Source organism: Saimiri boliviensis, chromosome 15 (assembly GCF_048565385.1).
Source record: "Saimiri boliviensis isolate mSaiBol1 chromosome 15, mSaiBol1.pri, whole genome shotgun sequence".
Lineage (NCBI taxonomy): Eukaryota > Metazoa > Chordata > Mammalia > Primates > Cebidae > Saimiri > Saimiri boliviensis.
Window position 1 is genome coordinate 90,192,164 of NC_133463.1, and position 24,387 is coordinate 90,216,550.

A 24,387-nucleotide genomic window follows, 5' to 3' on the forward strand; every position below is an offset into this window, starting at 1 on the left:
GCTCCATTCAGGGTGCACAGGGGCCTTGTGCCCCTCCCTAGACCCATGGGCCTGGCTCTGCTGCACCCATTCCCTAGGTCATCCCAGGCTTCTCACCAGCCCCCAAACAGCAGCTGCCACAGAGCCCTTTCAAGGTGGCCTCTTGGTCCACTGGTCCCTGCAGGAACAAGGAAACACAGCCTGAAGACGGTGTTGCCAGGGAATACTGAGCTGCCCAGGCTGCCACTCACCCCGAGAGCCAGGCACACCGGGTGCCAGTCCCCACAGAAGCCTTCAAGCTGCAACCGATGCCCCCTGCCCACAGAATCCATGAAAACGGCACCCGCCCATAAATGTGCCCCTCAGGGTGCTCTGAAGCCAACCGACCCAGAGATCTCAGGGCAAAGACCACGACCTCACTCGAGACGGGGCTGCCTGGCAGGCGGTGCCCTGTGTCTTCACACCTGCTCGCAAGACCGCAGCCTCACATGAAGATGGGAAGGACCTCTCCAGGGGTCAAAAGGTACGATGGAGGATGACAGGCAGCACAGCTCCAGGTGAGGACGAAGAGTCACCTGTACCAGGAATTCCCTCACGTAATTGAAACCCCAATTTTTAAAATGAGAAAGCAAAACCGGGGAGGCGAAATCACTGATCAAGGTCACAGGGACAGAGCAGATCTACAGTAAGGAACCTGGCTCCCCACGGCTGCAATGCCTTCCCCTGACCACCTCTCACTTGACGCCCTCCCTGCACCGGCACTAAGGTCTCAGCTCTGCCCGCTGTACCATGAGCTACAGAGGAAGGGGAGCACGCCCTCGCCATCCCACCCCCCACCGCACTCACTCCCGCAGTCGCTCACCGAGCAGTGGTACTCGATTAGAACTTGGAGGAGTCAGCGTGAATTCATAGTTTTTAAGATGCACAGAGAAATACAGATATAGATGTGTGTGGGTATATATAATCACATAGGCACACTCATCTACATAGCTGAGTGTGGACATGACAGACAGCTACTCCCTAGCTCTGTCCACTGAGAGAGCTGAGACACTACACACCCCCATAGCACCGGGCACGCCCAGCACCGAGCTCTTGCCTCCTAAATACCAGGCTTCGCTCAACGGAAGTAAGAGATGTTAAGATGCCTTAGAGAAATGGCGGATTCCAGGGCTACAGCCCGGAAAGTAAAAGAAGAGAGTCTGGAGCGTGGAGCACGCTGTCCTGCAAAAGAGGAAGTGCTCAAACAAAGGTGGGGCGTCTCAGAACGACACGAGAACCAGCTCGCAAAGGCTGGCCAAGTCTGGACAACCTGAGTCTGCAAATAAATAATGATAAGAACTGTATAACTCACTGAATAAAGTAAAAATCCATGAGCCCACACTGTTATCGATGAATAAATTTAAAAAAAAAAAAAACAAGAAGAGCTCTTCTTTAGAGTAGAAAGCCAGCTGATAACAGCGGAAGGAATGGTGGAACCAGCGACCATCATGACGATCGTTCATTCTGGTAAGAATATCCAACAGATGTTAAAGCCAGCGGGTAAAAGTTTGATGAATAACAGGATATTTACATAATCTCAAAGGATCTTCCCTGAGATGCTTATAAATTGAAAATCTAAGCAAATAACTTTACATAAGAGAAGGCTGGTAGGCATCGCCTTAGTCAAGTGATCTCAGCCAGCATCGCCAGCACGGGGACAAACCAGCACCATGTACCCCGACACGACACAGAGAAGAAGCACGACGTCACTTCTGTGGTCTTCCTGCCCAAAGCGGATGACCGAGAAACCTCAGAAACACCCAAACCAAGAAGAAGAACTCGCCGGCCATCTTCAAAAACGTCCGTGTCATCAGAGACAGACGGACTGCAGCGCCATTCTAAAGAAAAGGCGGCTAAAGAGACAAGCACATGACCTGGGACTTCATGCTACTCACAAGAACATTTTTCTAAAAAGAACGCAGTTCACAAGGTCTGTCCCGGGACAGGAACACGCCCTTTAGAATGGACAGGGCTACTGTATCCGGGTCAATGTCCCGATCTTGATCACTGTGCTGCAGCTACGCACATTGTGTATTTGGGGATCAAGGAGCATCACGTCTGCAACTCACTACCAAGCAGTCCTGAGAAAAAACACACAGGCGCACGCACACACACACACACACACACACACACACACACACGGGGTGGGGGGGAAGAGAATAAACCAAACGAGGGACACGTTAACATTTGGGAAATTTGGGCAAAACATACACAACAAGTCTTCCTGTTAATCTGGCAACTTTTCTCAAATCTAAAATTATGCCCCAAAGTTCTACATGAAACATAAAATAAAAAACTCACAGGAAATTTTATTTTTTAATCATAGGAGTCAATTTTAAAAGGTGCTGCAAAAATTACTAAGAGAAATTAAGAACATGTCAATGAGTGAGGGGACCGCCATGTTCACAGACAGGAGCGCTCAAGATCGTGCAGCTGCAGCAGCTCATGGTTTTGCAGAGGAATGTGGCCAAACATTTCCAAGGTGCCACCAACTGTCCCAGGGCACTGGACATTTGATTGCTTTGATGAAGCATGTATAACCATGCCACCAAAACCTAATAAACCTCCCCTAAAAACAAGAAAATGAAAACCTTATAAATGAATATGTTATAAATACTGATGCAAAAACACTAAATAAAACACTCATCAGTAACATCCAAAACCCCCTCTGCTTGCTTTTCCCAGGAATGCAAGGCTAGCTCAGCAGGAGGAGACTCATCAGCGCCTGCCCCACCTTAACCTGCGGCGAGAAGCTCGTGAGCTTCTCCACAGACTCAAAACAGCATCACGAGTTCAACACTCACTCCTGATGAAAACACAAGAGGCTGTCTTAGAAGGATAAAATAAAGAACCTTCCATCCTAAACAAGAATCTTATTTAGTAACGAAAAAGCACGAGGAGCCATTCCCAAAGAGCAAGAAGAAAACAAAGGGGCCGGCTGCCTCCAGTCCTGCTACGCACCGTTCCAATGCTGTCAGCCAGTGCAGCTAAACAGGAGATCAGCAAGACATTTAAATTAAAAAAAAAAAAAAAAAAAAAAAAACGAAATGAAACAAAATTTCCTCTCCTTGTAAACGATATGACAGTATACCTGGAAAACCCGAGCAAAACAATGTTAAAATCTGAACAACAAAAGACTTGGTAAAGAATCAGGATATAAAATTAACTTACAGAAATCCACAGCCTTCACATATACAGAAACCAGTCTGAGGCTATCACGGTAGGAAAAAAACCCATTTACAAAGCAACAAAGAATATAGAATACCTAGGAATAAATTTAACATGAAATGGGAAAAATCTCTACAAGGGGACTTTAAAGTATGTTAAAGTTCACAAAACTAGAACTGATCAAATAGAAAGACTTCCCTTGTTCTTGAATGGGATGACTGTATCATAAAGATGTCAGCTTCCCTGTCGCAATAAAAATACCAACACGCGTTTTTACGGAGCCAGCCAAGTGGGCACGGCGTTCGCATAGGGAAACAGAGACATAAGAAGAACTGGGAAGGCACTCAATAAAAAGGGCTCGCCCTTGCGGACTTTCCAAATCCTGGAGAATGAAGTCCTGATACACGCACATTACAATAGGGATGGATCTTGAAAGCATTGTGCTAGGCGAAAGAAGCCAGACACAAAAGACCACACGTGTGATTCCACTTTCACGCACGGTCCACGAGACGCAAATCCACAGAAACAGAAAGCAGATAGATGGGTGCGAGGTGGGGCGAGGGGGCCTGGGGAGCAACTGCTAATATATGTGGGCTTTCTTTTCACGGTGATGGAAATATTCCGGCATTTGATAGTAATGAATGTACAACACTGTAAATAGACTAAAATTCACTGAATTGTATACTTCAAAAGGGTGAACTTTAGGATATGTGAATTCCATCGCTATTATAAAAATGCTAGAAAGCCTCTAAAATTAAAACTGTGCATGAAAGTATAAATAGACCAATGGGTAAGGAAGAAAGTCTAAACATAGACCCACGTACATATGGAAATTTAGTATATGATGAATGCGGCGTCACAAATCAAAGGACTTTTTCATGAACGGTGCTGAGACATATGCTTAGTCATTCAGGGAAAAAATGGGTTCATACCTGACATAATAATGGACCGTGACGGTCAATATAAAAATGATAAAACAATGGAAGCAAATGCAAAACAAAGAATTCCTCTTTAACCTCGACGTAGGGAAAAGTTTCCCAAGTAGGACTCAAAATCAAGACACTGTAAACTTCTGCATGGAAAAAAAACACCACCACCCTAAGCAAAGCAGAAGACAGGCAAGCAGAGAGAAAACACGGGCAACACACGCCAGAGGCAAAGGGTTAGGACAGGCGTCCCCAAACGACGGCCCGCGGGCCGCATGCGGCCGCCTGAGGCCATTTATCGGCCCCCCGCCGCATTTCAGGAAGGGGCACCTCTTTCACTGGTGGTCAGTGAGAGGAGCACAGTATGTGGCGGCCCTCCAACGGTCTGAGGGACAGTGAACTGGCCCCCTGTGTAAAACGTCTGGGGACGCCTGGAACCGTTAGGATCACCCTAAACATACAGAGCTCGGAACGGGCGAAACACACAAACAGAACACTGACACACACAGGATGTAAAACTGGCGCTTAAACATACGAAAAGAGCGTGCCAGCTGCCTCATCACCAGGCAGTTTACACCAGCTCGGAGAGTTCCCCTTCTGCCCGTGAGGGACGAAGCTGGGAGGAGTGCCGCCCTAACCCAACGAGGAAAGGCTACGCTACACACCCGGGACTCAGCCGACACCGGAAGCATCGGGGCCAGGGAGCAGGAGTCTCGGGGGAGAGCATGGGAGCACTGGCCTCCACGGGAGGGAGAGGACGGGAGACCCGGGGGACACACAGGCAGGCAAGAAGAACTCGGCCACCTACGGCCACATCCACTCACAAGCCTTTCTCCATGGACCCATCGGCAGCTCAAGACAAAGCCTAGCCCAGGACAAGGCAGGACCCCTGGGGTGCGGGAGCCAGCGCACAGGCGGGAAGCCCTGCAGCTGAAAGCAGGAATCCCCTCTCCCCTGAGGAATCAAAGGCCAAGCCTACGGGCTAACAGCAGCAAGGACTGAGCCCTGTGGCCCCAGGCCATCTGTGAACACCCACAGCGGCTAAGGGAAGGGTAAAAACACACTTTACGGCAAAACGTGGTGGCTCACGCCTGGAATCCCAGCACTTTGGGAGGCGGAGGCGGGTGGATCACCTGAGTTCAGGAGTTCAAGACCAGCCTGGCAAACATGGTGAAACTCTGTCTCTACTAAAAATACAAAAATTAGCCAGGTGTGATGGCACATGCCTGTAACCCAGCTACTCGGAAAGCTGGGGCAGGAGAATCGCTGGGACTTGGGAGGTGGAGGTTACAGTGAACCGACACTGTGCTATGCATTCCAGCCTGGGCAACAGAGTGAAAGTCTGTCAAAAAAAAACAAAAACAAAAAACTATGTCCCTGGGAAAGGGGCAGGACACCTTCCTGGGCCCGCTGCAGGAGTGCAGGAGAGGCAGAAAACACTCTCCCCTAAAGACCAGCAGAGGATTCAAGCACCGTGTGACTGCTGCAGGGAGAGGGAAGGGTCACTGCAAAAGCCCCACTCCCCAGACCAGGCCTGCCTGAGACCGAGCCTGCAACAGGATAACCCCACAGCTCCCGGGCTCCCAACAGCTAGGAGAGGATCCTACTGCCGCAGGACGGGCAAGAACGTGGGGAGAGACCGCCTCTGCATCCACAGCGTGGGCACAGGAGGAAGCCAGCACCGTGGGGTAGGGCAGGAACACCCACCCCACCCTAAACGCAAAGTAACTCTGGAGGAATCTGCAGCTGGGTCATACGCTGAGGGTAAAAACAGCAGCAACAAAATCCGAAGCCAGGCCAACCTCAGACCAGGTGGACTCAACCCCCACAAAAATGGCCCGGCATAAGGGGCATGCCGATTTCTCAGCATAAATATTACTTATCTCAGTCTGTATCTGAAGTCAAAATCAATCAAATCAGTCAAAAAGTGCACACAAGAACATCAGAGAGAGCAAACCACTGTCAAGTAACAAGGCAATCAGCAGAGCCAGACTCAGGAGAGGTCAGAACATCAGGGAATGTAAAATAAACGACTTACATGTGAAAGGCCCTGGCAGAAAAGATGGGCAAAATTCACAGGCAGCGGGGAAGCTCCACAGGGAAATGGAAACTAACGGAGGGTCGCAGGGAAACGCAGCGTTAGCAACACCAGGCGGGAATGGAGAAGCTGAGGGGGCTTGTCCACAGCTCAACAGCGCCAGGGGGGAAGAGCCAGAGAGCCCGCAATCACCCAGAGACACGTGAAGAAGGGAAACGAAAGACCAGCACCAACCAGACGTTCTCGAACGTTCTAGCAAACGTCTCACTGGAATCCCAGACGGTGAAGAGGAGAGAGCAACGGCAGAGAATCCTCCGGAAAGAATAAAGGCATTTGCTCTAGAAGGAACGTGTCTTCCAGGGTTGGAATCCTAACCCCTAACATGACAGTGTTGGGAGGAGGGTCCTTTAGGAGGTGATGAGATCATGGAAGGGGAGCTCTCACTGGATCACTGCCCTTGTAAATAAGACCCCGGAAAGACCCTTCTCCCTTCCAGCACGTGAGGACACAGATAGACAACTCCGTGTATGAACCAGGACACAGGCCATCACGGACACTGAATCTGCTGACCTTACAGCCTTCAGAACTGTGAGAAACACATTTCTGTTGCCTATGGTATTCTGTTACAGCAGCCTGAACAAACTAAGACAGTAGCATCCCACAGACCCAAAAAGCTCAGAGAGGCCAGGCCCAGTGGCCCACACCTGTAAACCCAGCACTTTGGAAGGCCAAGGCAGGAAGATCACTTGAGGCCAGAAGTTCAAGACTGGCCTGGGTGACAAAGTGAGACTCCATCTCTACAGAAAAATGAATTAAAAAATGTGTTGGACACAATGACATGTGCCCAGCTACCTGGCAGGCTGAGGTAGGAGGATCACTTGAGCCCTAAAGTTTGAGATTACAGTGAGCCAAGCACCCCCGCACTCTGGGTGACAGAGTGACATCCTGTCTCAAAAACAAGAGCGACACCACCACCCAGCTCAGAGGACACTAAGCAAAATAAATACTAAATAAAAAAGAAGACGGAAAAACACATAGATATATCATACTCAACCTGATGAAAACCAAAGACTACAAAATCCTGAAGCTGCCAAACAAGAAATACAAATTGCACACAAAGAAATGAAGAAAAGAATCACAGCTGACTTTCCCTCAGAAACCACACGAGCCAGAAGACAACGGAGTGACATCTTCAAATGCTGCTGACCTAAGTACCTTTGGAAAACGGCATTTTGACTGGAAATGTCAGACTAAAGCAAAAGGAACTGCATAAGGACACTCCACTTTCAGTTGACAAAGTTGTTTCTCACAGGCACATCAGGACATCACTACAGATCCTACAGATGGTCAAAGAATAATGAGGGAATGTGACTAACAGCTTTACGCCCATAAATTCAACAACGCAGATGAAATCAGCAAATTCCTTGAAGGACACAAAGCTGAACAGTCTTGTATCTGTTAAATACATTGAATTGGTAGGTAAAAAACTTTCCATTCACAGAAACTCCAGGCCTAGAGGCTTCAGAGTAAATTCCATCAAACATTTAAACAAGTCATACCAAAGACACAAACTCTTCCATGAAAGGGAAAAAAAAGCCCTGCAGGAGCCAAAGTCAGGTCAGCAGCTGCCAGGGTCTAGAAGTGGGAGTGATGAACTGCGAGGGGCAGGAGAAGACACTCTGGGTGGCGGAGGGTCCTCTACCTTGATGGTGGTGGTGCTGCACAACTGTATAAATTTATCCAAATTCACTGCACACTTAAAAGAGTCAATGTTACTGTATATACGTCATACTTCAATAAGCCTGACATCACAAAACCACCAGGCCACACTCATTAACGATGATAGCTACTAGACTCAGTCACCCCTGCGAGGAGGTCCTGGGCTGGAGAGGTGCCCTGTGGGTGTTGGAGACACTCTGTTTCTGGTTCAAGGCAGTGGTTCTGGGGTGGACACACCTATAACCATTTGTCAGGCTATATACTTAAGATATGTGTCTCTCAGCATATGTGAGCTACACCCCAACTCTAAAATAAAAAGAGTATGAATACAAAGTTTTAAGCCTAAGCCGAGGGTTGGCAAACAACAGCCCACAGGCGCTCTGCCGGCATCTGCAGTAAAGCTTCACTGGCAGGCAGCCACGCCCATTCATCCATGCGTTGTGTATGGGCTGCTTTTGTACCCTGGGGCGGAGCTGGGTACCGCAACAGACGCTCTAAAGCCTGCGAACATCAACATATTTACAGTCTGGCCCTTTCCAGGAAATGTGAGGCGACCCTGGTCTAAGCAAGTGGGAGCACAGGGTTGCCATCTACCACGGAGACGGAGGCTGCAGGAGCAGGGGTGGATTCTCAGTGCTGCCTGGCAGACAGTAACCTGCAGAAGCTGCCTCGCTGGAGGCACGGGATGGGCACAGGATCTGAACACAGGATCTGACCTCAGGGGAGAGATCAGACTGAAGGACCCGCCACGGGAGGCTGGCCACGGGAGGCTGACCCCGGCAGCTCCGCCACACGAAGACGCAGGATGAGCCCTGGGCGTGCTCGCTGTAGCCTCAGCTCCAGGGACCCAGCATCCGGCCACAGAATGGGAGGAGCTCCACACCATTTGTTGAAAGAATGAGAGAAAAGTGAAGAATGAGGGGGAGGGAGGAGAGAAGAGCTGCAGGGGCTGGGACACTGATGGCAGCCATGAACGACAGCCTTACAGCAGCCACATATGGACCCCTCTTTAAGGGCTGGCACACTGGCTTGGGAAGGATGGGGAAGAGAAACCGGGCCCCAGGGCCAGACAGAGGCTGCAGGGCAGAGAGGGGGCGCTGACTTCCCTCGCCCCTCACATGAGCAGCAGGGGCAAAGGGGATACTGCCTGGGTGGCCCCCTCCTCCATGAAAGGATGAGCTGAGCCCACACTGCGGAGGGACCTGGTGCCAGTGCTGAGCAGGCCACCCCGCCAACGCTGTCTCCTTCCCTGCTGCCTCTCCAGCAGCCTCCACACGGCCTCCCCTGTGTCCTCCTGGCCACGGCCCTGCCCTGACTTCTGGATGCTTTTCTTTGCTCCGCTCCCTCCCTCCGCCCCTCCACCCTGCCCCAGCCCGCCCTGTCGCCTGCCTGCTGAGACCCCTGAGTGGGTCTTTCTCTCTTGGACTGTGTCTGTGTCTCCCTCACCCTCTGTCTCTGGGTGTCATGAGAAGACAGAGAGGAAGGGAGGCTTTGCAGGATGGGGCGGCAGGTACATGAGCCCGAGCTGGAGCTGGGTGCAGCTTCCTTAGGAAAAAAACCATCTGGTCTTGAAGGTGCCACAGGGTGCAAGCTGGGCTAGGGCCACAGAGTGGGCTCAGGCCAGGCCGTGCTGCCAGCTTCAGAGGGCAGCTGGGTAGTCTCAAAGGTCCGGCTGGGCCTCACACAGACTGGCAGCTGGCAGAGGAGGTGAGGAAAACACCCGCCTGGGAGGCCAGCAGCAGGATGGCAGGGCTGATCCAGACTCCCACCATTACACCCCTGCCCAAGAAAACAGGACGTGGGCATCAAGAACAACATCAAGGCTCACTACCATCCTCCAGGAAGAAAGCCCGGCAGGCCCACGGCTCCATGGGACCCTGAGACCACCCCCTGTCCCACAGCAGAGGGACTCTGGCCCCTGCTCTTTGTGGCACCTCTACCCCCACACCTCCAACACAGGGACCTGGTCACAGGCCAGAGAAAGTGAGTCAGGCAAGGAGGGGCTGGGCACAGAAACCTACCAGAGACCCGCCTGCCGCCCATGGGGGCAGGACCCAGACCTCCAGGATGCAAGAAGACGGCTTTACCCACTCCAGGAGGAGGAAAGGGAACAGACACAGGAGAGGGAGGCAGGCAGCGGGAGCAGGCAGAGGGACAGCCGGGGAGGAAGGGCTCAGAGCACAGCCAGCAGTGTCCCCGTGGGATTAGAATATCAACAAGAAGAAACACCCCAGGCTCCAGGTAATACACTCCTGTGTGGAGCAAAGGGGAAGTCTCCAGGAGGCGTCAATCAGGAAAACAAAGACAAAAGCTCAGCCAGGTGACATGGCTCACGCCTGTCACCCCAAAACTTTGGGAGGCTGAGGTGGGTGGATCACTTGAGGTCAGGAGTTCAATACCAGCCTGGGCAACAGGGTGAAACCTGTCCTGTCTCTACTAAAAATACAAAAGTTAGCCAGGTGTGGTGGCAGATGCCTGTAATCCCAGCTACCGGGGAGGCTGAGGCAGGAGAATCGCTCGAACCCGGGGAAGCAGAAGTTTCAGTGAGCCGAGAAGGCACCACCGCACTCCACCCTGGGAATCAGAACGAAACGTTCCCTCAGAAAAACAAAAGAAAAAGAAAAAAAGTTCACTCACGGGGACTGGGCTTCCAGGCAAATCACTTCGGAAGTGGGAAATGCATGAATTACGGCCCCTGGAGAGTTTTCTGAAACAAAGACCATCTGAAAAGGAGAAAGAGACTCTGAGAAGGCTCCGGGGGCAGGGAGGGGCTCCGCTCATTCTGGGGAACGGGCACTGGCCTTGGGGCTGCCCCGGGAAGACCCCACACACACATCCGACTGCTGCCACCAAACCAATCCACGTTGGACACAACCCGCCGGGGACCCAGGGCCAGGCAGGTGCCCAAGCACCGTTACTCCTGTCCCCTTTCCCCAGGGAGGAGGCGCGCTTGCTGGAAAGACAAGACCTAAGTGTAGGGACGCCACACCTTGACCACAGTACTCTACCACAGTACCCAAACCAAAGTGGTCTCCCATGGTGCGGTCCCACTGGTCACAGTGTGCTCCGAGCCTGCCACGTGCCGCTCCCGTCCTCAGCACTGGGGTGCAGCAAGGGACAAGCCACACATCTGCCTCTGGATGCTCATGAGAACAAGGCAGTCTCCCAGCTGCTCCCGGCAACCATGAGGACAGGGGCGCACGCCCAGGGCCTGTGCTGGACAGAGCGGCAGTGGACCGGTGCCCTCGGGGAGGGCGGGTGGCAGCTGAGGAGCACCACACACGGTGCTCAGAGCAGCGTGGCGGTGTCCCTAAGTCTCTGCAGGAAAGGAAGCTGGGCTGGCAGAGGATGGGGCAGCCCTGGCAGGATGGGCCCCGGGGCCAGGTACCAGCTTCCTCAGCTCTGAGGGGCCAGCAGAGCGGGCCTGGCAGCAGCTGCCAGAAAGCTCCGCCCGCTGGGCAGCCTTCAGAGCACCTCCCGGCGAAGACCGCCGTCCAACCCGCCACAGCACGCACAGCATGCTCTCTCGGAGGTCTGACCCTTCAATCAGCAAAGCAAGTGGCTCACCGAAAACGAAAATGGTGCCTGTGATGCCAGCAGCTCTCCGCTGCCGGGCCAGCCTCGCTGCACAGAGACCCCAGTCACGGCAAAGGAGGCCCAGGAGACGCAGCTTCCTAGCAGCAAGAGGCAGCCTGCTCCCCCGTCCTGGCTGGCTCCCATGAGGAGCTCCGGCTTCCAGCACAGGCCCAGGCTGGGGTTCCAACTGACAGAGATGTGTGGACGCCTGCAGGGTGCAAGGAGAGGAAGAGGGTGGGCTGGGCCCAGAGAACCCCAAATCAGGAGGGCAGAAGTGGGAGGCAGGGCCTCCTCGCTCAGGCTGCCCCTCCAGGTCCACGGGTAGAACAGAGGTCCCCTGGACTGGAGACTTCACAAGCTGGACCAGCTGCTATAAAGCAAGGTGAACCCTGTCCCGGCAGTCTGCGGAGCTGCAGACGGCACAGCCCACTCTGCCTTGACCTGCATGCAACCTTGACAGAGCGGCTCCACCTCTCTGGGTTTATCCACACAATCCAAAATGGGGGCGCAATTTGCACCCTGCAGGGCTACTGAAGGAGAGAGAGGGACGGAGGTGCCTCTCACACAGGCAGACGTGTTTTGCAGCCGGGCTTGCCCTGCAGGGAAGTGGAGCGCCACAAGGGTGAGCCTGGAGCCCAGTGAGCCCTGCTATGGTCCGAGCGTTCCGGTCCTCTGCAAAGTCCCATTTTGAAATCCTGCCCCTGACGTGATGGCACTAGGAGGTGAGGAATCCAGGAGGTGAGCATGCCATGAGGGCTGAGCCCTCGGCCATGGGATGCGTGCCCGTATCAGACAGACCCCAGCCAGTGCTCCCGCCGCCTCTCTACCACATGTGAGACGTCAGCAGCCTGCAGCCTGGAGAAGGCCCCAGAGCCACCCTGCTGGCACCCTGACCTTAGGCTTTCAGCCTTCGGGGAAATGAGAAATGAACGTGTATCACCAGCCAGATGAGCAGCCTGACGGACTGAAGACAGGCTCCATGCCCTGGAGAAGCAGCGGCAGAGACACAAGGCCAGCTGGAGGGCCCAGCCAGACATGGGACTCCCAGGCCCAGGCATGGCGCTCTAAGCCTGAGAGGCAGACACAGGCCCCGGAGTGCAAGGGAAGGGGGTGTCGAGCCACCACTGGATACCCCAGCACAGAGGCCAGCCCTTCCTCGCCCTTCCCCAGGGCCAACAGCTTCAGGAGGATCAGCAGAACCAGGCAGAGCAGAGAGCGCTGGGCTCAGGGAGAGAGGGAAGCACTCCTGAGGTCACACGGGAAGCAGAGGGCAGCTGCCAGCAGAGCCCTGCACCTCAGGCCCGCCCTCCTGTCCCATCCCTCTGCTGTGCCCACCCTGGCACCTCCCCCTCAACAGGGGCCGGGGCAGCACGCTCAGAGCCCATCCCTCCAGGAGCACGTCCACTCATGTCCTCCCCAGACACTCCTCGGCCAGTGTCCCACAAACCCACAGGTGACCTGGGACAAAACATAACCCAGCTCATCTCACAAGTTTCCCCAAATCCAGCCCAGACGGACGAAAGAGTTAAATCACTGACATGTAAATCAGGAGTAAAACATTAAGACAACCCCACGGAAAACACCTACCAAATAGAGAAGCAACGTTACCCACACACACACGAAAACAGATGTGGCAGCATACTAAAAAAGAGCTTCTACCATTTAAAATGCAACCTAGGCAAAATTAAAAGGCAAAAGATAAAGCAAAAACATATTCCCGACAAACATGGCGAAGCGTATCCTTAATAAACAAAGCCCTCACGCAAATCCATTTTTAAAAACATTCAACCAGAACATGAACTAAGTCAGCGACGTGTGCAGGAGGCAGGCCCCAGCAGCGGGAGAAACAGCCCGAGCCACAGGAAGGCGGACCTCGGCCAGAGGACTCCAGTGCCCGCCGTGGGGTTAGTGCTGGCGGGGAGCTGGGGACACGCAGCGGCCCCAGCCTCAGGCCCAGTTTGTGGGGTATGAAGCAGCACAGGCCCCTGCAAAACGATCAGGCAGGGGAACCCCCTCCACTGCACCCCCCCGAGCTCCGCTCCGAGGAATGTAGACAGAAGCTACCAGAACTGGAAGCACTGTAAACAGAACACAAGGAGCTGGAAATGTCCTAAAGACTCAGTAATAAATAACTAAGTAAACCACGCTACACATTTACATAACATGCAGCAACTCTAAATAGGGTCTAAACACGCATCTTCAGCGATGTGGGTAAGTGCTCAGAAGATGCCGAAGTGAAAGGCCGTCCCACACGAGAAACCGCGCACGGCGTGTGCTGCGTGGCCCTTTCTGATGAAGACGCAGCAGCCCCCAACCCAGCCATGCCACCCCCAGCACCTAGAGGACAGCTGGAAACGCGCGGCCCCAAGACCCCATACACCACGGTCACAGCAGCCTTCGGTCCATCACCCCGAACAGCCAGGACACGGGACACACCGGGGTCTGTCCACACCCGGGAACACCGCCCAGCATCACAAGGGGGAAGGTGCAGACGCCACGCCCACAGTTCACTGAGGTAAAGGCAGCCAGGCCAGAGTTACGCTGCGCAATGCCATTTACAGGAAATTCTAGAACAGGCAAAACTCGAGTCAGTGACAGAACTGAGAGGTGTGGCAGGGGCGCGAGGGACCCTCTTGGGGTGGAAATGTCCTAGAGCACCTTCATGGGTCGGGCAAATGCAGCTGTCAGAACTCCACACAGAACACCGGGGAGCCGCGTGTCCTGCTGTGTGTTAACCACACACCCGCAATACCTGTGCATACACGCAGCAGAAAGACTAGAAGGAGATCTGTTGAATGCCGAGGTGACGTTCTCCCAGACGTGACAGCAGGCACGAGCCTTGAATTCCCTGCTCAGGGTGAGAAGCCAGGCCCAAAGCACCACGTGTTGTCCCAGGTCACTTACAGGAAATGCTCAGAACCCACAAAGCCACAGAGCCAGAGGTAGATGAGGGACTGCCCAGCGGTAATCAGGAGACGACCTCAGGAGCTGCTCCTGGTGGGCCGCAGGGAGCCCGTGAGTGCATGGGCGAGTTGCCAAGAGCCCACCACAGGCCCGGCACCCTTGGTCCCACTGCAGCCTCTGAGTGCGAGCTCCTCTGCCGCCCCGGTGGCCCACCCTTCACCACCCAAGGCCCAGGCAGACACCCTTCCCAGCACCAGACTCTGTGGCTGCCAGGCTCACAGGGCACTGGGTCCCTCCCTGGAGCTCTCATGCAGCTCTCATGCCAGCCCCAGGGGGACTAGGCCAGCAGCAGCCCTTTGCAGAGGACCTTCAGAGCAGGGGACCCAGCCTACAGCAGCTCAGCACCGTCCTCCCACCCCATGTCAGCACCCTGGCAGCAGATTCGGCCTCACGCCTGTCTTGTCATCTGTACAGCGGGCATGCCTCAGTGGGCCAGCCGCTGCCAGGACCGACAGACCAGCCACCACGGAGTGGGCACCCCGCCTGGGTGAGCCTCCCGGTGGCTGCCTCTCCTCACCCCCAGAGCTCGTCCTCCTGGCACTGCACTGTGGCGCGCTCACGCCTGGGGCCGGCCGGCAGGGAGACAAGCCGCAAGCCGATTAGCTAGGCTTGCCCAGAGGTGCCTGTCTGAGAAAACCGAGTGGTTTCACAACCCCTAAAATAAACGTGGCCAGGAAGGGGGCGGGATACACACAGTGGGGGCAGGGGCTGGGAGGCCCACGTGTCCCTACACCTCTGTCTCCTAATTCAGTTTTCAGGGTTCGAAGTGCCACAAGTACTTCCACACCCTTGAAAGCCCTTCTCTGCCTGCCGGGGAGGTGCCAGCCCCAGAGCGCCACGTGTCGTCCAAGGTCATTTACAGGAAATGCTCAGAAACGCCAGAGAGAAAAAAGTCCCCACCAGATAGACGCAGCCCCCAGTGCTCCGCCCAAGCCCCCAGGTCAGGTGCAGGGCCCCAGCTCAGGGCTCCAGCTCCACGGGAGGGGCCCGTGGCTGCTGCCGCCTCCAAGGCTCCAGGGCACACGTCCCCAAACTTTTTATACAGGGGGCCAGTTCACCGTCCCTCAGACCGTTGGAGGGCCGCCACATACTGTGCGCCTCACTGACCAACAATGAAAGAGATGCCCCTTCCTGAAGTGTATGGCGGGGGGCCAGATAAATGGCCTCAGGGGGCCACATGCAGCCCGCGGGCCATAGTTTGGGGACGCCTGCTCCAGGGCTCCAGGCTGCTGATGCAGGCCTGGCAGGGCAGGGGGATGCCCCAGTACCCCCACCCAAAAGTAGCTGAACCTACAGCCTTTAGCAGGTGCTTGTCCCAAGCAGGGCTCTGCGGTCCCCAAGGAAACAGAAGCATCCAATCCCCCTCTCCCCAGGGTCTGAAGGGCCTTCCTGTGCCACTGTCTCCAGCAGAGGAGGAAAGTGACGCTGGAGGAGAGGGTGGGAACCCACGGGTCCCACACACTCAGCACCGCTGACTGCGCCAGGAGCCCCTAGATCACAACCACATGAGTGTGTGCAGGTGGGTGGACATCGAGGCCAAGCCTCCTCTGGTGCTCACCATGCTGCCAGGCACGGTCCTAAGCACCGAGCTCATTCCCTCCTCCCAGCAGCTCCACAGGAGAGAACAGAGGTGCAGACCAAAGAACCAGCAGAGAGCCAGAGGCACGTCCCCGGGGAGGCTGGCCTTGCCCTCTACCGGCGATGCAGAGCCCGGGCTCCCACCCGTGGCCGACGGCCCCTTCCTCCTTCCAGGCACCATCGAACACAGCAGCCAAAGGCCGCAGAGCAGGGATGGCACAGCTGGACCAGGGCTGTGTGGGCCAGGACAGGCTCACAGCATCGGGAGGCCCCAGAGCAGGGAGGGTGCGGCCAGGATGCTCACCAGGGGCTCTGTAGGCCAGGACAGGCTCACAGCCTCACGGAGCCTCCTGCTGGCGGAACTGCACGGAAGGCGGAGGGGACAGACCCTGAGGGGACGTGCCCCTGTCACGCTGCATCCTGACCCCACCCCACCCGCCCTCACCTAACCGCGCCACCCCACTTCTCAAAGCAGCCCCTCCACGGGGCTCCCCAGCCAGACTGTGGGCTCCCTGCAGAGACCCCTGCTGCAAGCCCCTGCCCAGCAGAGTCCCGCGTCCCGCAGGGGGCAACAGCAGCGTGCAGACAAGCTGCATGGGGAGGCTAAAGTCTGGTAAAATACCTGTAACAGAAGAGACTGGAAGGAGAAAGTTCTTCAGGGAAGTCTGAGTGGCCACGAGGGGCGGCCCACAGCAGCTGCCACCGTTATCTGCTGACAGGCGTGGTCTGAGCTTTCTACAAGGAATGGGTACTGCTGTTTGGAAGGTGCGATAAAGTCGTTTTAAAAAATAATGAAGAGGGAAAATGCCAGGAAATCCTCCAATGCCCTTCCCTCCTCGCCCTCACCCCCACACACATGCTCCTGCACACGCGCCTTCACAGCTGGCCTTGCAGCGTCACCCCCGCAGTCCCTGGCTCCAGCCTCAGTCCCAGCACTGCAGACTCAAAGCAGACACAGCTTCCCAGGCCTCAGCAGCCCATCAGGGCTGTAAGGGCATTGCCCTGGCCCCACTGCTGGGCTCCAGATCACCTTCGGAATCAGCACCAGAAGCTGCCCCCTGGGCATCCTGCCTGGCCTTCTCCCCTGACTCCTAGAGCACTGGGGAAACTCCTGTCTCCACAGCATCTGCCTAGCCCCGTCCCTGCAGGCCATGGGCAGCCCAAAGCCACATCTCAGCCACCTCCACATGGCCAGCACCTGCCCGCTCCAGGAAGAACGGCTAAGCCCCAGGGCCGGGTAGCAGGTGTCCAGGGAAGTGAGCTGCCCCAGGCCCTCCTGTCTGTGGTGAGGAAGCCTCCAGCCTCCCCCTTCCAGCACACCATGGGGCCGCCCCTTGCTAAAACCTATCAGCGCCCCCTGCCAAGCACAAGGGTGGAGGTCAGAGTGGGCTCAGGAACGGTGGCACAGACAGGAGCATGTCCTGGAGCTCGGCGCCCTTGCTAGGAGACCCAGAAGCAGAGGCAGGCACCCGGCAGTGCTGAGGGGCCTGGCATGGAGCGGGAGAAGGGCAGCACCCAGGGGAGCCAGCACCCACACACCTAAACCAGGAGCCCTGCAGAGCAAACCAGAGTCTTCCGGTTTCCTCTGGCGGGAGTGCTGGTTCCAGGCTGCAAGCAAGTCCCCAAGCCCAGGTGAGCTGGGCAAGCACAGTCGCCTCCCCGCAGCCCGGCGTCCTGGGCCAGCCTCTAAGAGAGCAGAAGACAGGCGCTGCTCACCTCGGCATCAGAACAGGCAGCACCGCGGGTGCCACAGCTCACTCTGCGTGTGGGAGACACTGACTCAAGGCCACCGCTCATGCCTACACCCACTGTCACACGGCGCCCAGTCCTCCCCTCGGTGAGCAGGCCGCCACCTCCTCCTCTGACGGGTACCTGACACCCCCCACACACACAAGCCAGATGCTCAGCAGCGCAGCACCGGGGAGGGGGAGGCCTGGCCATGCCCAGGCCCACGCACCCCTGCCAACATCAGCCCTGTGCAGCCTCCGTGTGGGGTGGGCCCCGCGCATGTGCGTCCAAGTTGCATGTGTGAGCCCGAGTGCCCGTGTGTGCCACAGAGAGCCGGAGGAGGAGGAGGGCCCAGCTGGGGAGCCGCAGTTACATGAATCAGTGTTGTTATAGCAACTTCAACTCCACATCAAGCATAATGCCAGCCAGGCACCCCCAGGCACCTCAGAGACCGCGCCTGGAATCAGCCGTGGAGAAGCGCCCATCGCTAACAGTGCAAACGAGCGGTCAGAACGCCAGCAACACACACCCCTTCTCCCGCCTCCACCCCAACCTCTACCATTCCCCGGGAGGCCGGGCTCTGCCCACTGCCCAGCTGCCAGCACCACCCGCCAGTCCCTTCTCCCCAGAATGACAGCAGCAAACAGCAAGATGCCACCACCTGAGTCATGCAGGCATGGGGCAGGGAGCGCCCCTGTGCACAGCTGCACGCAACCCAGGAGTCATTCTGTGCCCTCAGGCAGGGACCAAGGGCAGAGAGAAGGTCCGACCATGGCCAGGAGAAGCAGGACCACCGCTGTCACCTACAGGCCATAAGGAGGAGGGACCATGGTCCCATGCACTTGAGCACACTTCACTCAGAGGAAAGCCGCTCCTTCAACAGGGCCTGTCTAGAGCCAGTGGTCATCACTCCAGTCAGCTCCCAGGTCAGCGTGGAAAGCACTTTTCTGTCCTTCCACAGATGGCAGAATTGGAGGTCAACCATGGAGTGGGCCCCGCCCTCCGCCAGGGTGGAGGAAGCAGGCGGCAGGCGGTGGGGACCCGAGGTTCGGGCTCCTCACCACTGTGCTGGAAGCCGAGCAGGGTCTGGGCAAAAGGAGAGCGGGGGCAGGGAAGGGCCTCAAGAGAAGGTGGGATCAGCTCTGGAGAAGGGCACAGGGACCCACCACAGGACAGGGAAAGTCTGGCCCCAGCCCTGCCCGGAACCAAGGAGAGCCCCTTCATGCAGGTGGCTTTCCTACGGGAGCCTCAGAAACAGGAGTGGAGTCAGAGGCCACAGGACCTAAGGGAGGGGAGGCAGGAGGACCGGGGGTCAGTGTGCGTGGAGAATAATCCAGGGTCAGGCTGGACGGCAGCAGCTGAGAGAGACTTGGAGAAAGACAGGCCAGGGCTGGGCACAGAGGCTGGGTAGGACATGTGGCCAGAGAATAGGATGCTGCCACTTCAGGGCCCAGAGACAAGGCACCACCCAGGACAGAGAGCAAATGCCAGACAGCCATCCTCTATGGGAGGCGCCAAGCACAGCTGGCCAGGCGCTGTCCGTGGTGCTGAGAGCCACGGGTCCTGAGCCACCCCCACCGGCCCAGTCCACACCCACTAAAGCCTCATGGGGTCAAGCTCAGCGGGCTGGAGGCCCTACTGTCCTGGCAGGGGGGCAGGGGTGCAGACGCGTCTTTGCTAAGTGCCTACTGTGTGCAGCCACCAAAGGAGGCATTGGAACCATGTTTCCTTTTTCAATGTTCACAACCCTAGAAGGTTATCAAGGTGAGGAAACTGACCTTGAGTGTAAGTACGGCTACAAACAGTCGCATATTTTTTCCTATTTCCTTCTAGAAATAACTTAAAACAACAAGGAGAATGCCTGCATACATGCTACCAAATTAACAAAAAGTTTACAAAGCCAAGTTTCACCTTTAGAAAAGGCAGGAAACAAATACAATCTGCAGGCCCTTAAGCAGAGTGAGGGCTATGACCAAGGGCAGAGAGAGCAGGCAGGGCGCACGCAGCAGGGGGCAAACAGCACGCGCGGTGGAGGGGGTGCAGGGCAGCACCCGCAGAAACGCGCTCCCTGAGCATGGCCACTGACTCGGAACTCAGACGCGTTCGCTGTCACCCCACCGGCAACAGAGCCAGGTGAGGAGGACTGGCATCAGGAGCCTCCTGAACAGTCTACAGGCCCAAGCAGCACAGTGGGGACCACACGCAGAGTCACCAAGAGAGCCACCTGTGCAGTCTGCCTCCATGGCAAGACTGCAGGGGAAAAACAGGGACTCTACAAAAAAAACCGCATCCCCTACATCCCCATTCCCTACCTCTCTGAGAAGGGAGCAGTGAGGACTCACATAAGGAGCTGGCCCAGAAAAAAAAAAAAAAAATGCATTCTAAAATGAAAAAATAAAACCCCAAAGGCCAAAATAATCTTGAAAAAGAAAACCTTGGAGGTACATTCTTCCTGATTTCAAAACATGCTACAAAGCTACAGTTATCAAAACAGTATGGCAGAGCATAAAATCAGATCTACAGACCCATAGACTAGAATAAAGAGCCCCGAAATAAGCCCTGGTGTATATATGGTCACATGATTGCCAAGAAGGTGCTAAGACTATTCAATGGAAAGAGGATCATGTTTCCAACAAATGGTGCTGGAAAGACTGGACAGCCCCATGCAAAAGAATGAAGTTGGATCCTCACCTTCAAACACACACTAAAATTATTAACCTCTTACAAGAAAACACAATGAAAATGCTGCATGACATTGAATTTGGCAATGATTTCTTGGCTATGACAGACATCGAAAGTACAGACAAGAAAAGAAAAAAATAGATGAGATTTTACCAAAATTAAAAACTTTTGTACATGAAAGGACACTATCCAGAGTGCAAAGGCCACTCACAACCTGGGAGAAAACACGTGCAAGTCACGTGTCTTTTAAGGGATTTACAACCACAATATGGGAAATTTCTACAACTCAACAACAACCAAATAATCCAGTTTTTAAAGTATCACAAATGACAGAGACAAGAAAAGTGAAATGAAGTCAAAGATAGAGGGGAAAGAAGGAAAGAGAGAGACAAAGGGAAGGAAGGAAGGAGAGAGAGAAAGAAAAGAAAAGAAAGAGAAAAGAAAAGAAAGAAGAGAGGAAGGAAGGGCGAGAGAGGGAGGAGAAAAGAAAGAAAGGGGGGGAGAGAGAGAGAGAGAGAGGGAGGGAGGGAGGGAGAGGGAGGGAGGGAGGGAGGGAGGGAGAGGGAGGGAGGGAGGGAGGGAGGGAGGAGGGGAGGGCAGAGGAGGGGAAGGGACAGGAGCAGGGAGGCTGGGGAATAACATATACAGGGAGGAAAAACCAGCCGGGCCACAGGTTACATTCGATGTTGAAGGACAATGAGGTGACATCTGAAAGCGCGGCAGGCCAAACCAAGGGTTTCAGCAACATTCAAACCGTCCCACAAGCCAAGAAGCCACAGCTTTGAATATGCAGCCCTTGGGGACTGTCCCCACCCACCATTCTGAAAAAACACCTTCAAGACACACCTTAGCCCATCAAAAGCTGGCAGGAAATGCCATCCAAAGCGCTGTCAGTGAGCATGAACCATGACTCTATTTACCAGTAGATATGAGCCTGAAGCACACGTGAGCTTGCGGTGACGAAACAGCATGCAGACAGGACCTGACTACGAGTGATGACTCAGCTGACACCTGGGAAGGGAAATGAGACCAGGGGGAGTGAGGTACAACCATCAGCTCCTCACCTCATTAGTAAGAACTGGAGTCACAGGATGTCATTTAAAGCTGACATCTCAGTAAGAGATACAGGAAGATTTAACAGTACAAAGGCAAACACTGAGAAAGGTACTACCGTCACCTACAATCGGCGATGGGAGGAGGAAAACAGAATCCATTGATTTTGTGATTACTCATAGCGGGTGTACTAATTTCCAATTGCTGCCACATCAAATCACCGCAAATGTAGCACCTTAGAACAGACAAATTTGCTCTTTCACAGCTTCTGAGGTCAGAAGTCCAGCTGGGCCATGTTCCTACGTGGAGACTGGGAAAGTCACTCGGATATCGGGAAGAATCCAGGTTCCTGTGGCTACAGGACTGATGCCCTGTTTCCCTCCTGGCAGGGGCCCACCCTCGGCCCCTGGAGTCCTTGAATCTGGGGATCAGCAAATCCTCCTCACTCTTGGGACCTCTCTAACATTCCCCTTCACTACACAGCTCTCATTTCTTGCTGGAGAATGCTCTCTGCTTTTCAGGACTCAGATAATTACATTCAGCCTCCCCAGGTAATTCAGGATAATCAATCTACATTGAGATCCATACCCTTCAATCACATCTGCAAAGACCCTTCTGCCATGTAACATGACAGGCTCACAGGTGTTAGGGATTAGGGCATGGCTAACTGGGTGAATGGGGGAACGTTACTCTGCCTATCACAGCAGCTACTTAATAAATGATCCCTCTCAACACGGAGTACTAGAAGCATTTACAAATTATGTGAGATACTATAACATAGAGACAAAAGTATAGACTCTCTTAAATATAAGAAGAACTCTTTTAAAATGTTTAAAAAGGAAAGAAAACGGACCACAGAGTACAAGACTTGACGATGCACGCACACAGGTAGCACGACAGACTGAGGTCTGACAAGTGGAGTCGGCCTACCCATAAATGCACGTTAGTTTACTGCACTAGGCAAGAAGATTCTGTGACTGAATCACAAAGCAAAATCTAACGTCATGTGGTTGTAAGACACACATTTAAAATAACTCAGTATGGTTACAATTTTGTAATGGGCAAAGGTATGCCAAGCAGGTCCAAACTCAAGAAAGCACTAGTCACGATCTTACAGACAAGGAGAAATGAGAGAAAGAAGGGCACTTTGTTGCTCATGCATGCACTTCAGAATAAAAATGTAATCGTTATAAACAGCTGTGCAACAAGGAACGCAGCAGCCAACATTCACAGGAGCCGGGAGAAACAGACAGAAATACATCAATGGTAGACGTTAACTCACTCCCGTCGGTCCACAACACAGCCAGAGATGAAAACTAAGTAGGGGTTACACACAACCTAAGTAACACAATTAAGGTGGTAAAAGCACTTGATATACACATCAAACCTCTGTAACCCAAAACGCAAACCCAAGCTTCTTTTCAAGGCCCAGGAGAGGAGGAGAGATGAACACTGACTCCAAATCAGGAGCATTACAAACCTCCTGAAACCCAACAGTTCAAGAGGGAGCAGTGAACGTTCTCTCACCAAAATGCGACTAAAACTAGAATAACAACAAAATCAGGAAACCAAAAGACTTGCTACTTGGAAATCTTAGAACTTGCTCCTGAAAAACTCTCGAACCAAAAAGAAAATACAAAGCAAAACGGCAGAACTTCTGAACAGAAACGATGAGGAAACTGTGTCTCAACAGAACCTGGACATCAGCTCTTCACACAAACGAAGTGTGAATAGAATGATAAAAAAATGAATCAGGCATTCACACCAGACATGTAGAAAAAAGGATAAATACAATGAGGAAAAGTAGAATTTGCTAATAATTATTAATTAGTAGCAAGAAGCGGGGAATTTAAAAAGCAGAAAAATAAAGACAATTAATTTAAAAATTCAAAAGCTGAATCTTCGAAGAAAAGTCACGACAAAATGGGAACTATTCACTAGCCCAATCAAGAAAAACAAGAGGAGGGACTGAGACGGAAAGAACCCCAGAAGCCAAAGATATTGGAAGAGTCACAGGAGATCATTTCACTCACGTCTAAATGAGCAAATACAACTGGAAGAAAATCATAATTGTTTAGGAAAATATTTACAAAACCGATCCCAGAAAAGTTTAAACAGAATCATTTCCATAGGGAAAATAATAAAGAGGAAATCATAAAAGAACTTTCTTCTAAAAAGCACCAGGCCCCAAGAGTTTCACAGAGGAACCCAACCCCTCTCCGGAGATCCCGCGATTCAGTGCTATGTGAACTACGTGTCAGACCGAGGGAAGCACAATCAGGGAATTTAAGAATCTTTCATTATGAAGCAACTTCATTTGTGTAATTCATTATATTAATACGTCTAAGAAAAAAATCATATGATCACCCTATAGATGATTTTTTTAAAAGCAACTGACAAAATTTAGTAATGATTCTTGACTTTTTTTTTTTTTTTTGAGACGGAGTTTCGCTCTTGTTACCCAGGCTGGAGTACAATGGCACGATCTCGGCTCACCGCAACCTCCGCCTCCTGGGTTCAGGCAATTCTCCTGCCTCAGCCTCCCGAGTAGCTGGGATTACAGGCACGCGCCACCATGCCTTAAAAAAGAAAACACAAAATAAAATGGAAAGCGCGGGTTCTTCATTAACACACCTTTCTCAATCCAGAGCCATGCTCTGCTTAACAGAGTAACAGCAGAGACATTCCTAATAGATGGCTACTACAGCCACCACCAGCTACCATCACGTGAAGCATCCAGTCCACAAAAACAGGCAAGAGAAAGAACCCAGAGTATCAAATTGGAAGGAGAAGGTTCACCATTCCTCTTTGCAGTTCATATGACTGGATACGTGGAAAACCCAAGGTAATGAACTAAAAAAAAAACAACAAAGGAATTCAGTAAGTTAGCAAAAAACCATTTTTTTGTTGTTGTTTAGATGGAATCTCACTCTGTCG

General features: G+C 53.5%; 1 protein-coding gene across 6 annotated transcripts in view; it reads right to left on the reverse strand.

The window, feature by feature from the left end:
- Window positions 1-24,387, reverse strand: part of TSNARE1 (t-SNARE domain containing 1) — a 124,087-nt gene that overhangs the window by 85,197 nt on the left and 14,503 nt on the right. For 5 of the 6 annotated variants that reach the window (XR_012514195.1, XM_074387226.1, XM_074387228.1 and 2 more), the window contains exon 1: window positions 11,437-16,392. The exons of the other annotated variant lie outside the window; for it this stretch is intronic. Coding sequence is in view for 4 of the 5 variants with exons in the window: in XM_074387226.1 (XP_074243327.1) it covers window positions 11,437-11,589 (153 nt within the window). In the remaining variant the exon portion in view is untranslated. Of the gene's footprint in view, window positions 1-11,436; window positions 16,393-24,387 lie in introns of those variants that run through there. 6 annotated transcript variants of the gene reach the window in all.